Here is a 15195-nt window from a genome sequence, read left to right as displayed (position 1 = left end):
AAATAAGACTTATTTTTTATATTTATTAATATTTCCTAAACTACTCCTATAAATACCCTCTCAACCATAATCAAGTAAGTGAGGAATAAATGATATTAAGAAAAGTGATTATAATGTTTTAGAAAAAACATATCATATTTCTTATAATTAACTAACTTTTTTAATCTAATCAAATTAGTTAAATATGTCTTATATTAAAGATATGAAGAGTAGTAGTTGAGACATCTCACATAAGAATTAGAATTCACGGATTTTGAAGCAGTTATGTGATATCTCACGTAGCAATGGGTTTCTAATGTCGAATGTCTTAAGACTGAAATCAAAATCACATTCACATTTCTTTCCATTGTAAATACTCCTCCAGTCCTTAATATAAGACCCATTTAACTAATTTGATTAGATTAAGGAAGTTAGGTAAGTTAATTAATTATAAGAAAAGTGACACATTTTTCCTAAAACACCATAATCATCTTTCTTAATACTCCCTCTCTCTATTCTACTTGATTATAGTTGAGGGAATATCTATAAGGGTAATTTAGAGAAAATTGATAAATACGAGAAATAGGTCTTATATTTAGGACCAAAACCAACTCACTAACTGGGTCCTATATTAAGGACCGGAGGAGTATATCGTTTCTGAGACATAGCATCCTCCCCCGCAACTTGACTATCATGAGTTAATAATTTGTGAACAGTTACCATTACATTGCCAACACCACCAACCCCTGAAAGAATCTGACTAATAAACAGTTCATAATCTTATCTTGCAAATCATCTGGGAGGTTAATGTGCCAAAGCTGTATCTCTGACTCCGTGCGTTGCTTGTAATTCAGCTGCCCAAGTAAGGAACTCATGGCAAAAGTCCACTGACCTCAATCCTCCATCTGAAAACCCACAAGAAACATGGTATAAACCTCAAATTACAAGGCAACCATGTCTGATGTCCAAACCATGAAAGAGGATGTAGATTCAACATCCGCGGCTGTCAACCAGAATAAATCAGAACTTGAACTTCTTTTTATGCTTTTTGACGACAGCGAGTCCAGGATCCTCAACTTTCTGCAGCAAAACATATCGAGTTAGTTACTCGTAAGGAGTGACATGCAAATAACAAAGCATATCAAGCAAAGACCTTCCGCTTTTTGTTTCTCTTTTTGTCTTTTTTCTTCTTGCTCTTTCTCTTCTTACATTCCTTCACTTGAGAAAGTTCATTCTTCTCACCTTCTGAATCCTGCCAAGATCAGCAACAAATTAGAGAAAGTGACAAGAGCAGATGGCTGAACAAATATTCAGCCACCATTAGAAGTAATTTGCAATCAAGCACCCCACCTCAGTGTCAGTGTTACCAAAGGAGTCTACGTGCCGGACAATTCTTTCTGGATTCGAAGTACTGCTTGCTGTTAAAAACCAGGGGGGAAAAAAAAACTGTTGGTGACTATCGCACAAAATTAATCATTAGCCCCAAAAGTCATGTTTTGCAAATAGACAATCGAAATTCTCAAGTATATAAAAACTTACTTATAGTAATCTGATATGAGTCCTATCTAATATTCATTGATATTGAAGTTGGTTATGACGTGTCGAACATGAAAATTTTTAATTTCCCCAATATTATCCCTAAACATCTTACAATTTTCGAAATGATTCAGAAATTGAGGTTCATTTATCCACCACTATCAAAGAAAAACAGGCCAAGATCAACAGAAATCATATGTCTTCACGACCATCGAAGTGAATGAATTTCTTAAAACAGGACATGGATACAGAAAACAGTTTATGGCAAGCCGAGAAAGATATATGATAATCAGATATTGTACATTTGCTTCTCATTTATCATTCATATAACATGTACAATCACAATAACCAACCTTTATATACTATCATTAATAGTAATCTTATGTTCCTAATTCCCATCAGTATATGCCACTCAAGCAAATTGCACTCCATTAAATATCTTCATATTCACAACTTTTGCACATATCTTGGATGACTACTAATACCAAACGCACACACAACGAGCCTTCTAAGGAAACGGGGAGAAAGAAAACGAAAGTTGAAGGCCTACTAGCAAAAACAGTCTGTTTGGCATCATTGACAGCGACTTCAAGAAGATCAGGGTTAATAGACGCCAAACCATCAGGCTCCTTCAGTTTTCTCTCAAGAAACTTTGCTAATGCCGCCGCTTTGTTTGTGGTCACCGGTCCACCAGGATGAGCCAATCTTCATGGGCATATTAGAATTCGGCCAAAAAAAGTCAATATCAGAACAACATAATCTCAAGGTGCCAGAGAAAAGGGAATCAATAAACGACGAATCCGAACAACAGATTTTTTCCCCTTTTAAACAACAAAACTCGATCAACAGTTAATGTCAGCATAATTCTGAAGGGAAAAAAGGGAGAGGGTAGAAGAGGAAGATGAAAAAACCTGGGCTGAGAACTGGAAGTGCGAGATAGAGAAGGAAGAGGAGCGAATTTACTGCCTCTAAGCGCGCGTCTTTCATCTTCGCTTAGAGTTTCGATCTCTTTGACCATTCTCTGGCTCTCCCGGCCGCCCTCAACAATCCGACCAGAGCAGTGCCGGCTCGTTTGGGCAAATGAGTAAAATTAAATCCGAGTGAGGCCTTATACGGCACCGTTTCAGAGCAACGATCCCGTGGGGCGAGCAGATCTTATTTGCTCATATCTCCACCATTGAAGTAATCCAATGACTCCATACTGCCAATTTTATAAATAAATATAAATACTTCTCCTGGTAAGAAAATAGCCGTTGATAGCTTTAAATTTTAAAAAAAAAAATTTATTTTTTTTATATTTTGCCTTTTCCTTGAAATTAATGATGATAATAATGTCCAAGAATTAAAATCATTAATCATGACAACAACTTGTTGCAATTAAGGAGGGGTAAGCATTTTTTTTTGGGGATATACAAAAAAGGGGTAACACTAATTAAAAAAAAAAAAGTGCAACTGCCACATTTTTATCTTATATTTAGATTAAGTAGTGTTTTAAAACTTTATAATTAGTGCTGAAGGGAGCACATATCTATTAGATCTTTATAATTAAATCACAGATTTAGAAAAAAATGATTAAAATTAGTTAATGTTATTACTTTATAAAAAATCATCATAACTTTTAATATGACACTTCACAAAAATGTTGTCTTACATCCCCAGGTTAAGCATATTTTTTCAGAGATGTAGATAGGGGTATAACTATGAAAGACACGTTTGAGACGAAGATATTAATAACTAATGAATACTTTATAAATTTTGATATGTGTATTCTATTAAGAAACATGAAAAACTTGTTTAAAAAAGTCTCACAGATAGAAAGAGAGAATAAATAATAATAACAACAACAATAAGAGAGACTGTATTACATAAATATGCCCAATTGGTTGTTCTCCCTAAGACAAATAGTATAACTTCTTATGCAAGTGCATCACATGTATTGATGTATTTGTTATTTGGCAAGTGAGTAAAAATTAATTGCTTGGGGGTAGTTAAGAAATAATTGATATTGTTTTAGTGATGTATATTTAATAAAATAGACTACGAACGTGGTGCAAAAATGCAGAAAATAAATGTATAATAGAAAGGACATGATTTGATCCTTCAACCCCTCCAAAACACCAGTTAAAAGATTGATCATTCAATCCCTCCCCCCCCAACCCCCAAAAAAAAAAAAAACAAAAGAAAGGGCTCCTCATGGACTAATCTAGCAAATATTTTCAAGGAAAATGACAGTTAATACAGTTGTAGAATCTCCAGTTTCAAGCATGGCATGACTTAATGGACTAAATACAGCCAAGTGTTCCCCAAAATTGAAATCATATTCACAGACTCAGCCAATCATGCTTTTGAAATTATATTTGTACAATAACCCTGCCAAATGTTTGATAACTGTTTCTCATTCTCATTGGGCACTCTCAAAATAGTTAATTACAAAATTGAAAAGAGGAAAATGCCACATGCATCTCCTTTTGATCATAGGCCAACAAAACCAACCATATCATCAAGTTTAAAATCCTCTGTTCGAGTTCCATATCAGAAATGCATAAAAATTATTCTGTGACCAGCTTACACTTGTCCAGGAAAATCTCGTTGTACATTAAAACGAGGAAAATGAGAAGAAAATATTACATCACATTGTACCAGCTAAGGAGTCCCCTTCAATTTCAAAGACCGAAAGCTGATCATAAATAAACTATACAAAACACAAGAATTGCAATATTCTTCCTCCCATAAATTATCTTCCCCGATCTTCATAGTACGGTATGACGACAGATCTTAAGCTCCCATTTTTCTTGTATTTTGTAATGGGAGCACAATGACGACAACAAGGGCTGGGGCAGATAAATAAAAATGGGGCCTAACTCTCAAGTTACAGACCTCTTTCTCTAGCCTAAAATCATTAAAACAAGGCAATGAAGCAAGAGGCCGATCCAATAATATTTTTAATGGAAGAGATCAAATTACCAATAAAAAGAAAAAAGAGGGGCATTGGAAATCTTTTAAAATGGCTGAGCAGGTGGTGCTGCTTGAATATATGCACAAGTGTCATAACCACTAGACAATCCATTGTAATTCTTCATTTCCCATTCTATGCTAACCAAGGAAGAATTTGAAAATGTCACTCAGTGAAACAATGCCTTCTACTCGCTTGCTCCCGGCTTCCACCACAACTAAACGCCTAACACCTGAAATCCAAAGTTAACGCAGCAGATATTTCTCAGCTAAGTAATCCTAAAAATGAAGTAACTTGAATATATGGAGACATGAAGACAGAGCTCTTCTGCCTACAATGGAAAAAGTCACTGATCATCATCAATAAATTTTCTTTCTACAGAATCACCGCATATCCACCAAACAAGGACTCCGCAAAACTGGTTTCAGGATTTAAGCTAAGAAGTGAACAGATTTAATCTATCATTCCAACTTAATGTAGAGGCCCAATTCTTACACTTCCTTTGTTCAAAAAACTTCAAAAAAATTTTTTTCAAATATCATAGTAAACCTGTTAACTAATTTTTTTTTTAGTGCAATTGCGAGATAGATTCTCCATCCAGTGGGATAAGGTTTTATTGTTGTTGTACGAGAAATTCTCCAGTCCAAATGTGTAAAAACTACTACATATTTTTATGCACACCCTTCACGGGTAAGAACTGCTAGAAGAAAAGTCCATAACCGCTCCAGATTAAACGCTGTTCGTCCTGTAAATTGCCCAGGGGAGTGAAACTAACAATTTTAGAGACAAGGAATTAGGTAATATTCCACATTCATTAAATTATTTAGGGAGCTAAATTTTTCTTTAAAACCTATTGCAAGATGCAAATGAATGGAAGAACTGAGCTAACAGAGAAAGACAATGTCTCAAAACAAAAACGTAACATTGCATCCCATTTCATGAAAGAGCAGGGAAATAAACCTACCTGGATTTGCCAACCGTTCCATCACTTTATGCAGAGAATCAGATCGCAGGCACATCTGACATCGCTGACTCCTAAGATCATATGAATGGTACGAGTCCTGGCCCAACTGCAAAGCCTAGAGAAACACGCAAGAGAGTCTAAGAACCAAGAAGAAAATCACCAAATAAATGCCAATCTAATTTCAGCATGAATAACACAAAAAGGAAAAAAGACAGTATACTTGAAATTGCTATAGCATGCAACATTAAGCTACATGCTGAGGTTGACACTAATTTTACTATTTATAACATTTCAATGTGCAACTTTCTTTTCACTTTCTCATTAAAATCCTCAATTGGTAGCAATATATAATAAACAAGGGGCAAGAAGAGGGTGCATGTAAATCCTGAACTTAGTGCATTTAAATTGTATATTTTAAAAACAAACACAAAAAAGGAAAACTACTGAAAAATGTTTCAACTGCAAGAAAACTTGCCCCACTGTCTCAGAAGGTGACAACGTAAAAAGGGGCAAGGATATTGGGGGATGAAAAGTATCTTCATTCATTGGTATTACTACAATTTGGCTGCTTAAGTGAAGAAAGACATAAATCTCTTTGTTTCTACTAACTAATGAATGTGATGGGGAGTATCAAGAGGGATATTTTATGTCTATCAAGATTTTCCACTAACTAATGAATGTGATGGGGAACATCAAGAGGGATATTTTATGTCTATCAAGATTCTTCGATTTTATCTTATATTTAAATTAAGATATTTAGATCATCTTTTAAATATACTTAGTTGTATTAGATTTATATTTCTAGTCTCATCTCAGATTTTCTTTATATATTTGGATAAAGTTTATCATATCTATTAGAATTACAGTAGTTTAGATTAACTAGCATTAGGGCTCTATCAACAGCTTTCACTTTAGAACTTCTGATTATCGGAGAAAAAGAAAATTCAGTACTTTGCCATCTACATCTCCCTAAATTTCTTCTATTTCTCTTTCCTTTCTGCTTTCCCCTCCTCCTTTCCCTTCATTGTTTGATATCAGAATGTCAACCAACCAGTAGATCTCTCTAACAGTCATAATCAACAAATAGCCAAGAAAAAAAAAATCATTTTGTTCTTAATAACACGATGCGTCTAAACCTCACAAGACAGAAAAGGGTCAAAAAGAGGCACAATAGTAACACTCTTTTTTCATTTGTTTCGTAACTTTATAGTCCATATAAACTTCTAGTATGCAGAACATGTTCAGGGAAAATGAGAAACAAAACATACCTGATGAATAGTCATTTCATCAAAATTGACGTGTGTATAAGCTCTGTCCTTTGCCAAAGCTGTTATATCACTATCAAAATAAGGGGGAGGACAACTGTGAGAAACACCACAAGCCGCTGAAAAGAATTAACTGACAGGACAATTCATGCCTGAACTATAGATTGATTCTAAAGCAATTTCAAGGTTCAACCATTGCATCAAGGAGAATGATATTATGGATATAAAGCACAACTAACCTTCGACAATATATATCTAGTAATGAATCATTATCGTCCACTATTGGTATAGAACTTATTTGGGCTGCAAAAGTAAAGGACAAGATGTGGGTGTAAGAATAGCTATTTCATGATCAAGTAAACGTTTCTTATTCTTTTTGATGATTAGAATATGGAATTACCCTTGTTCCCAATTAACCTAACCACTCGTCTTCTCTTCTTGATAATTAATAACACACAAATCATTCTTCCCAAAGTAAAACAAAGTGTGCTCTGCCATTACCCGAATACCTCACAAGGTTGATATGATACCGATTTCACTATTCTTTCAATCAATAGAATCAATAGACTTTCTTCTTTATATGTTATTTTCAAAGTCAAGAGACGCAATCAAACCTTGAACTAATAAATTTAGGGCTGACGTGAGAGAAGCACTAGGTCTCAACATAGCTAAAGGTCGCCCATTTGATTCCCCAATTTTGGGCACCCACGTTCCCACTGGAACTGCACAAATCGGTAATTGGAGTATAGGCAAAGAACTAGAGCAATGCCTAAAATACCTGCAAATGCCTGAAATTTAATTTGGTAAGATTCAAGCAAGCTTCAGAAGAGCACAAAGAAACCTGTCTTCAAAGCTTACAATTAAGTATTCCAGAAAGTGAGGCCAGATGTAAAAGCTGTGGAAATGAACCATCTTCAGACTTCGAATGGATGATAGGAACTGTTGAAATCTCATTTTGCAGGATCTTTGTGGCAATATCTTTCAAATTATCAAATGGCCCTGCCTGCGAAACAAGTACATGGGGATTCTTAGTGCTCGCCATATTATTGGAAGCGAGCAGTATGACTTAATGACTTTACAAAGCCACCAATAACACTTACATGGATAAAACGTCTTGAAAGTGCTGTTCCATGTCCATTGCGTTGCCTGTTCAGATATAATTTTCCTTCTTTCCAAGAAGATATAGTATGCGTTTCAAGCTCTTCTTCTGTTAAATTGGATCCATGATTCTTAAGCTGTGAATAGGGCAAAAACATGGTTTCAACAGCATTGGTAAACATAAAAGGCATTGCCATGCATGCAGTTGGGGAGTCAATTGACTCAATTTCACAAGCAACCCTGTAACAAGAGACTATTACAGGCTCCATGAAAAGCAACCAATATATGGTTTCCATTACTTCACAACATCAACACTTCTAAACTAGCTGACACACTTTCATTCCTCTCAATTTAAATAAATTAATAAAACTAACGAATGACCCTATCTTATCTTTTTCTGACATAATTGGCCATGCCTTCAGGATTATCCACTTGCATTGTTATGACATCCTTGTTTCAACTTCCAGCTTCCAAAGCACAACAATAGGAATAATAATATTCTTCCTTCCAATAGATATGAAATGCATTAAAATTTCAGAAAATTTCTCCATAAATAGCTAATCATCTTAAAATCCACAGACCTCTCTTAAGATTAAAATAAAATCCAAAGGACTAAGAACGCCAACAAAGTGCCCCTTGCAGAAGTCCCAAAGAGGAGCCATAGGTATTCCCTGCAAATGGTCCGATTCAAAGCAGGCATATACATGTCAGAAACAGAAAAAAGTGAGATACTAGAAATTACAACACGGGCCATATGGAGCAATAAGGAGAAACTTCTTCATTACCCCAGCAAGACGCTTCAAGAAAGGCGAGTTTAGTACCAGAAGGTTCAAAATTACATTTTTTTCTCAATTCTTTTACAATAAAGGCATGTTAACACCTAGATATGAAATCCCTCCAAGTAAATTCCTATTGCAGGAAACAGATAAATACCTGCTCGTGTAATATATGAAATGCATGTTTCACTGGCAGATCAACATCCACCGCAATAACCTGTGACCAGGTGTCATTAAAATAGTCATTAACTAATTTGTGACATATAGTTTGACAATAAAGAAAATTCAAAGCTCAATATTATTAAACATCCAAACCTTGCCTGACTCAGGAAGCAATTCATAAGCTGTGTGCATCGACAAGAAAGCAGAAATACGCTGGCGGGAGGTCTGTACATAAGTGTCTGAGATTCTAGGCAATACCTCAGTCAATGTACCATCCGTTAACTGAACCTGCTGTATAGTTCAGCAATAAATCCTATTTAATAACTGAAAAATGATATTCAGATATAAATGAACAGGGATGAGCAGAAAATGGGGTTCTAAAATGCAACATAATGACAACGCCAGCTACAAGCCTTGTTCCACTAAGTGAGGTCAATTACATGGAAAACTTAATAGACCGATGGAAATCTAATTTACCAACTTTATCAGCCCTAAATAGGCATCAAAATAAACTCCGAATCCAAATATATCATGGCATTAAAATTTTTGTTTTTCAATTAGGTGAAAATTACACTACAAGCAAAATCCATTATTCAGCCACACAATTCACACAGCAGTCTCATTAATTAAAAAAAATCAGCACTCTTACCATACGCCGAATAGCCTCATTATCCACATCCATGCCAGAACCAGACGCTACTTGTGGAGTTGAAATAGGCATTTCATTAGGATTAGCCAAAAATACAGTGTTAACCACCCCATGTTCTCCAGATACATAAGGTTGATGCTCGTCATGTCGCCATTCTCTATCAACCAAAAACTTGTACTGCATTCAAATAATTAAATGCATCAACCACCAAAAATAGAGTCAAATATTTTCTCGTAAGCATTTTTTGGTATTTCACTAGTGAATGTTTATATTCAGATACTTCCAAGCTCAAACGTTAGGTAGAAACATGGCCGCTTAGACAACAATCATTGAAAAAGTTTCATAAAACTTTTTATTAAGCTTGAGATTAAGAAGCCGATCTTGCATCATAAACCTCGAAAAATAACATCAATCAGTATTTAAAAGTTATTTTTGAAATCTTGACTTGTGTGAGATGTCAAAAACTAATTCAACCCAAAAGCTTAAGTTGTTATGTGAACCATAAATAGTTCTAGTTTTCTCATAATCTCTACCACACTCCTTTCAAATAAATGTCCTTTAGAGCTTGAAGTGTAGACAAATCACAGACTCATTACACCTTGTGCTGAAACTTTTAAAATAGCAAATGGACTGGTAAGGATCAACTCTTGAACACGAGTCTTTGATATCATGTCAAGAACTAACTCAAATTAAGTTGTCAAACTCTGAAAACAGTGTCACTTTTCAGTAGTCACAGAAGACAATGTTTTGTTACGAGAAAAGGAATACTAGGCAAGAAATAAATAGCAAAAGAGAAGCTGAAAAGAGACAAGCATGTCAATGCTCCAGAGAAGGGAAAGACTAGAACAAAAATTACAGATAATGTGTTATTATTATGGGCAATAAATGCCTAACTTCTACGAGAGATTCCCGGTTGACCATTGCACAGAATTAGGATCCTGATGAAGGAATTAATTGAGATCACACATTCCAGATCTGGTCATGCTCAATATTCTCCTAAATCACGTTCATTTAATATCAAAGTCCATGAATAGTCTTATAATAATCTAACATAAGCCATGAATTACCAGATACTAAAATAACTACTAGTTTGAAGCCTAGAGCTCCCTACTCTTGGCTTCAAGCTTCGTTTATCCTTTTCTTCCTAGAATCCATTCGCTTACAGCCTTGCATTGTCCTTGCCATTGAAAGTGAAACGTCATCTTTCCTCTTCTCTTTCGGAAATGATTATACAATTTTTATTAGAAAGCAAATCATCAAAAGAAATCATACAAGGAATACAATATACATCAGAAGGAAAATCTTCCAAACCAAGTAGCGTAAATAAATAAAAGCACTACACACCAACATATAAGCTACTTATTTGCTGTACTTTGACATGCTAGTTCAAGAAAAACGTGTTCTTCACATCATGATCTGTTTCTCTCCATGCATGTCCTGCAGACTGCAGTGCCTCTGCTGGGAGTCCAAACTGCACCATTCAATTACGTGTTGATCCATCCTGGCCATTCAACCACAGACTTCATCCCGACTGTCCATTTCTTTCAAACCTTTCCTCCTCCTCATGCAGACTCCAGAATCTGCTTCTTCAATGGTTTCACAGGAAAAATTTGTGAAGTTAGCTGCGACTCCTCAGGCATGTTTCTGACAGTATCAAATACACCAAACCCAATCTAAGCAGATATCTAACAGTAGCAAATATTTTTTCATCTTAAATTATTAACTCACTTAAATTTCATATTCCAAATCCCCCTATTGTTAGTTTTAAGAGATGGGGGTTGCGTGATATGCTTAAATGGATGGGGAGAAATTTTGGATTGCTCAGCTTGAAAGGGTTCTTTTGTGCATGCTTCTACTCATGTGCCCACATTTTTCTCCATCTCAAACAACATGAGACACATATATCCATTTCAGATAAACATCCATTCCTTATTCAAGCACTATCTCACCCTCAAATTTATATTAGACTGAGAACTCTAATTTTGTTGGATATTTCTATATTTTTATGTTAATAGAGCAATTGCTGTTATATGAATTGCATCTGAAGATGTGCACAATCTTCGGGCAGTAAAAGGGGGCTTTAGAGAAGAGAATGTGGTTGTGGCCTTTCCCATCTTCAACTAACAAGAAGAACAGATCTTTCCCACGCAATCCAATGAGTGACAGAGTCTGGAGAAGAAAAATGGATGAGCAGGATGAAGTCTGCGACTGAAAAGCCAGGATGGAACAAAACTAAATGGCGCTGTTCGGACTCACAGTAGAGGTGCCATAGAGGCATGCCAAGCAGAGTACCACCTCGCCTTTCCATCAACAACAGATGAACAGGTAAAAAAGGGGATGAACAGGTGAAACGAGACCACAACATGTTTTGTAATTATTTTGAAGTGAAAATTCAAATCCAAGAATAAAATCACTTAATTCACAAATACATTGAATTCAAGGGAGATTTTTCCCCAACCTCATATGGAACCTTACGCTGATGAATATTTACTTCCAGAATGACTGACCTGATGATAACCAGGGGCCAAGCTATGAATGACTTGAAATACAGTCGGGCAACCCTCAACTGGCGACATACGTAGAAACTCAGACCACCTTTGCAACGAAAATTGAATGTAAGAAAACGAAATAAGCAAACTAACATGAATCCCACGAAAACCCTTAAATTAGGCTAAAATACAGCCAAATAAGAAGAAGATGAGCAGAAAATGAATTTAGTAGTAATTAATTATAGACGCACCGTGTGAATGAACCGCATAGATACACTTCTCTTCCACCATATGGCCACACGAACCGCATAGGAATTGGCAGTGTCCCGGCAACACTACCTGCGTTCTTTGAAAGATTCATTCTCGAACTGTATGGGTGCACTCCAGTCACGAACGTTGCTCTATGTATAACATCCAAGAACCAGACTTCATCATAGCATGTTAGCCTGTTAAATTCACGGATTATGAATGTCGCACTATTTCAAGGTAACATGAAGCCAAAAAACGAATCAACATCAAATCATCAAAATATATTTTAAAAAACACCAAAAATTCAAGCTTTATTTTCCAAAACAAATTATGGTCGTTGCTCTCCCCAAATCAAACACATCAACCAGATAACCGTCATTTTGCATGCAACCCACATGTCATTAGTACACAAAACCCTAAACCTGAACGAAAAAACCTACCAAATCGACGAAATATCTGTCAAAACCCAGCGGAGAAACTCTCACTAAAACATGATCGAAACCCTATGGAACCATTAAAAAATGGAGGTGAGCAACGATACTGTGAACTGCGGGAAAAATAAAATACGGACGATGTAATAATAAAATATAGGGGCAAATGGGGACCCGTAAGGAAAGGTGCTAATGCTATTTCCCCATCCTGATTCCTGATGTACACTGATAGAGAGAAAAAGGGATGACCGGTAGTAAAGCTAGCAAGAATTAGCAAAACTGAACCTTTTTATGTTGGCTGGAAGAAAACCGAACCTTTTTATTAAGGGTAAATATTTAATTTTAATTCTAATCTTATTTTACAAATACAATTTTACCCCTGATTTTGGGTTCAATTTTGCCCAGAATCAAGGATTAAATGGGTGTTTGGATAAAATCAAAACCATGGTTTCAGAAGTGTTTTTACGGTATACGAAGCAAATATGTAGAAGAGATTGCCTCGATTTGCAGAAAAGTGCTTCTGAAAAGTGATTTTAAGGGCATCCAAACACCCCCTAAATCATCTTACTAAAAGAAGATTAAAGTTCAGCTATTAGAATTGTAAATAGTTAAATAAGAATAGTTATGAGATCTCTTGCAACTCTTAATATATTTTTTGAATTTTTGAAACAAAAGTAACTAATATTAAATGAAAAAAGACAGTAAAATACTCTCAAAATTACTAAATGACAAATTAGAGTTGGTGAATTTCAAAATCCCAATTCAGGCTCGAGGTACCATTTTGAAATTTTCAAATCTTGTAAAATGACAATTTTGTCATTACTGTCAATAATTACTTCCACATAGCTATTGACTGTTCTATTTTAATTATTGACTATTTTTGTTTTCAAAGTTTCGGTGACTACTTTTATATAGCTATTGACTACGTAAGAATAGTAAATCGCATTACTAGAGTAGTCAGCAGCTTAATAAAAGTAGTCATCAAAGTTTAAAAGTAAATAGAGTCAATAGCTAAAAAAGAGTAGTCAGTACATAAGAAAGAGTAGTTATCGGATCTCCAGTAATCAGTCATCAGAGTTCCAATCACATGTCATCAGAGTTTAAAAATAAACGTAGTTAATAGCTAAAAAAGAGAAGTCAATACATAAAAAAAAGTAGTCACTGGAGCTCTTGTGACAGGTCACCAGAGCTCCGATGGTTGGTCGTTAGCAAGGTTGTTAGCGTTAGAGCTCTGGTGGGCGGAATTGCTGAGGCGGCAGTATTTTAAAAAAATAATAAAGGACATTTGTGTAATTTTACAAGATTTAAAAATTTCAAAAAAATACCTGGGGTTTGAATTGGGATTTTAAAATTCAAATACCCTCATTTGTGATTTAGTATTTTTGAGGATATTTTAGTGTTTTTTTCCCAATATTAAAACTAAGATAGCTAATAGCTCAATAAGAATAATTATTAAAACTCTAGAAGTAAAAAGCAGTTAATAGTTTAACAACAATAATTGATACTGTTATAGGATAGTTATCGAAACTCTAATAGCAAAAGTAATTAAAAGTTGTATAATTATTTTTATAAAAGTAGTTACCAAAATTTTGATGCCCAATTAGTGGAGCTGGTAATCGGCCGTTGGCGGCACTGGAAAGTCGACCAAGGTGGCTTTTTTTTTTGAATAGAAAACTGTATTCAATAAAGGGGAGAAATTACAACAAAGCAGAACCTAATCTGCTTCATCAACCTCCTCCTCTTGTTCTAGGGGTGGAGGTTGATCAAGCATACAAAAATTTCCTACCATCATGTGTGAAGACTTTGCTAGAAAGTCAGCTAACCCTAAATATTCCCTAGGAGTATGTTTAATCAAAACATGCCACTCCCTATGTAACAACAATCTGGCATCTTCAACTATGTCTCTGAAAGGATAAGAACTAGCGCAGCCTTTAGTAAGCAAGTTTAAGGCTTCTATACAATCAGAAAACAACGTAATGTCCCTATACCCTTTAACCCAACAGAGGTTTAGGCCATGTATGATTGCAATCAGTTCTGCCACAGCTGGGGGCACCTTGGTGAGTTTGCACTTAAAACCAATTAACCAATTATCGTTATTGTCCCTGATAACTCCCCCACATCCACTATCTCCACTAGGTAAGACCGAGCCATCCACTTCTAACTTGATGCTTTCACCATGGGGTCTACTACTCTCTTTATCTTGTCTTCGGAAATTGCCGTAGAACTCACAATTATTTATAAGATCCCGATCCCAACAGGCTCGAAAGAAACTGGCCTTGCTGTCTTGGAATGTATCAGTGCTTGTGTGGTCAAAAAGCTTTTTACATCTTGAGACCCATATGTCCCAACAAGTATAGCCAAATAAAGTAGCCCATTGTATCTTTTTGGTGTAGTTCTGTCCTGCTTCTACTTCCAAGTTCCATCGTAGCCACTCCATTCCGTCCAGGGTGTTGAACTGAGTCCAATCTTCAAGTGAGACCATAGATTGCCATCTATAGCATGCATTCTTGCAATCTCTAACTAGATGCATCATTGTTTCATCCTCCTCGCATCCAAAGGGACACAAAGCTGTAACTGACAATCTTCGTTGCCTCCTTAGATCAGCTGTATGTATCTTCTCATGAGCTATCAGCCAAAGGAAAGC

General features: G+C 35.6%; 2 protein-coding genes across 7 annotated transcripts; both read right to left on the bottom strand.

Annotated features, from left to right (window-relative positions):
* Positions 1-817: 817 nt before the first annotated feature.
* Positions 818-2567, bottom strand: LOC114751977 (uncharacterized). The gene is made up of 5 exons (XM_028940685.1): positions 2427-2567; positions 2066-2220; positions 1330-1397; positions 1133-1231; positions 818-1059 (listed from the first exon to the last, which is right to left on the bottom strand). The coding sequence occupies exons 1-5, from the start codon at positions 2531-2533 to the stop codon at positions 1000-1002; spliced, it is 489 nt and encodes a 162-aa protein (XP_028796518.1). The 5' UTR covers positions 2534-2567; the 3' UTR covers positions 818-999.
* Positions 2568-4017: 1450 nt separating this feature from the next.
* On the bottom strand, positions 4018-12797 carry LOC114751975 (sucrose nonfermenting 4-like protein). Of its 6 annotated transcripts, none has more exons than XM_028940679.1 (15): positions 12726-12778; positions 12561-12623; positions 12123-12317; positions 11890-11977; positions 9383-9559; positions 8887-9024; positions 8729-8788; positions 8377-8466; positions 7798-7932; positions 7556-7700; positions 7312-7485; positions 6937-7000; positions 6701-6770; positions 5433-5547; positions 4018-4700 (listed from the first exon to the last, which is right to left on the bottom strand). In XM_028940679.1, the coding sequence occupies exons 3-15, from the start codon at positions 12230-12232 to the stop codon at positions 4609-4611; spliced, it is 1458 nt and encodes a 485-aa protein (XP_028796512.1). In that variant the 5' UTR covers positions 12233-12317; positions 12561-12623; positions 12726-12778; the 3' UTR covers positions 4018-4608. The 6 variants fall into 6 exon arrangements, with proteins under 6 accessions (XP_028796512.1, XP_028796515.1, XP_028796514.1 ...); XM_028940682.1 differs by having other exon boundaries at positions 8887-9021; XM_028940681.1 differs by lacking the exon at positions 12561-12623 and having other exon boundaries at positions 12726-12797.
* Between the last annotated feature and the right edge of the window lie 2398 nt (positions 12798-15195).

Source organism: Neltuma alba, unplaced genomic scaffold, assembly GCF_004799145.2.
Source record: "Neltuma alba isolate B1F8T4 unplaced genomic scaffold, ASM479914v2 tig00007189_pilon, whole genome shotgun sequence".
Classification (NCBI taxonomy): Eukaryota; Viridiplantae; Streptophyta; class Magnoliopsida; order Fabales; family Fabaceae; genus Neltuma; species Neltuma alba.
The sequence above is the reverse complement of the archived record's forward strand: the minus strand, read 5'-3'. Positions and strand labels throughout refer to the sequence as shown.

What these genes read in the sequence shown, in the direction of transcription:
- LOC114751977 (XM_028940685.1), bottom strand. Translation starts at nt 2,533, where the DNA reads ATGGTCAAAGAGATCGAAACTCTAAGCGAAGATGAAAGACGCGCGCTT. An exon ending in ACTTCCAGTTCTCAGCCCAG is followed by an intron (nt 2,221 to 2,426) that starts GTTTTTTCATCT and finishes ATGCCCATGAAG; the next exon opens with ATTGGCTCATCCTGGTGGAC. An exon ending in TTGGTAACACTGACACTGAG is followed by an intron (nt 1,232 to 1,329) that starts GTGGGGTGCTTG and finishes TGATCTTGGCAG; the next exon opens with GATTCAGAAGGTGAGAAGAA.
- LOC114751975 (XM_028940681.1), bottom strand. Translation starts at nt 12,232, where the DNA reads ATGAATCTTTCAAAGAACGCAGGTAGTGTTGCCGGGACACTGCCAATT. An exon ending in ATGAGGCTATTCGGCGTATG is followed by an intron (nt 9,025 to 9,382) that starts GTAAGAGTGCTG and finishes TGAACTATACAG; the next exon opens with CAGGTTCAGTTAACGGATGG. An exon ending in TTTCAAGACGTTTTATCCAT is followed by an intron (nt 7,701 to 7,797) that starts GTAAGTGTTATT and finishes CTTGTTTCGCAG; the next exon opens with GCAGGGCCATTTGATAATTT.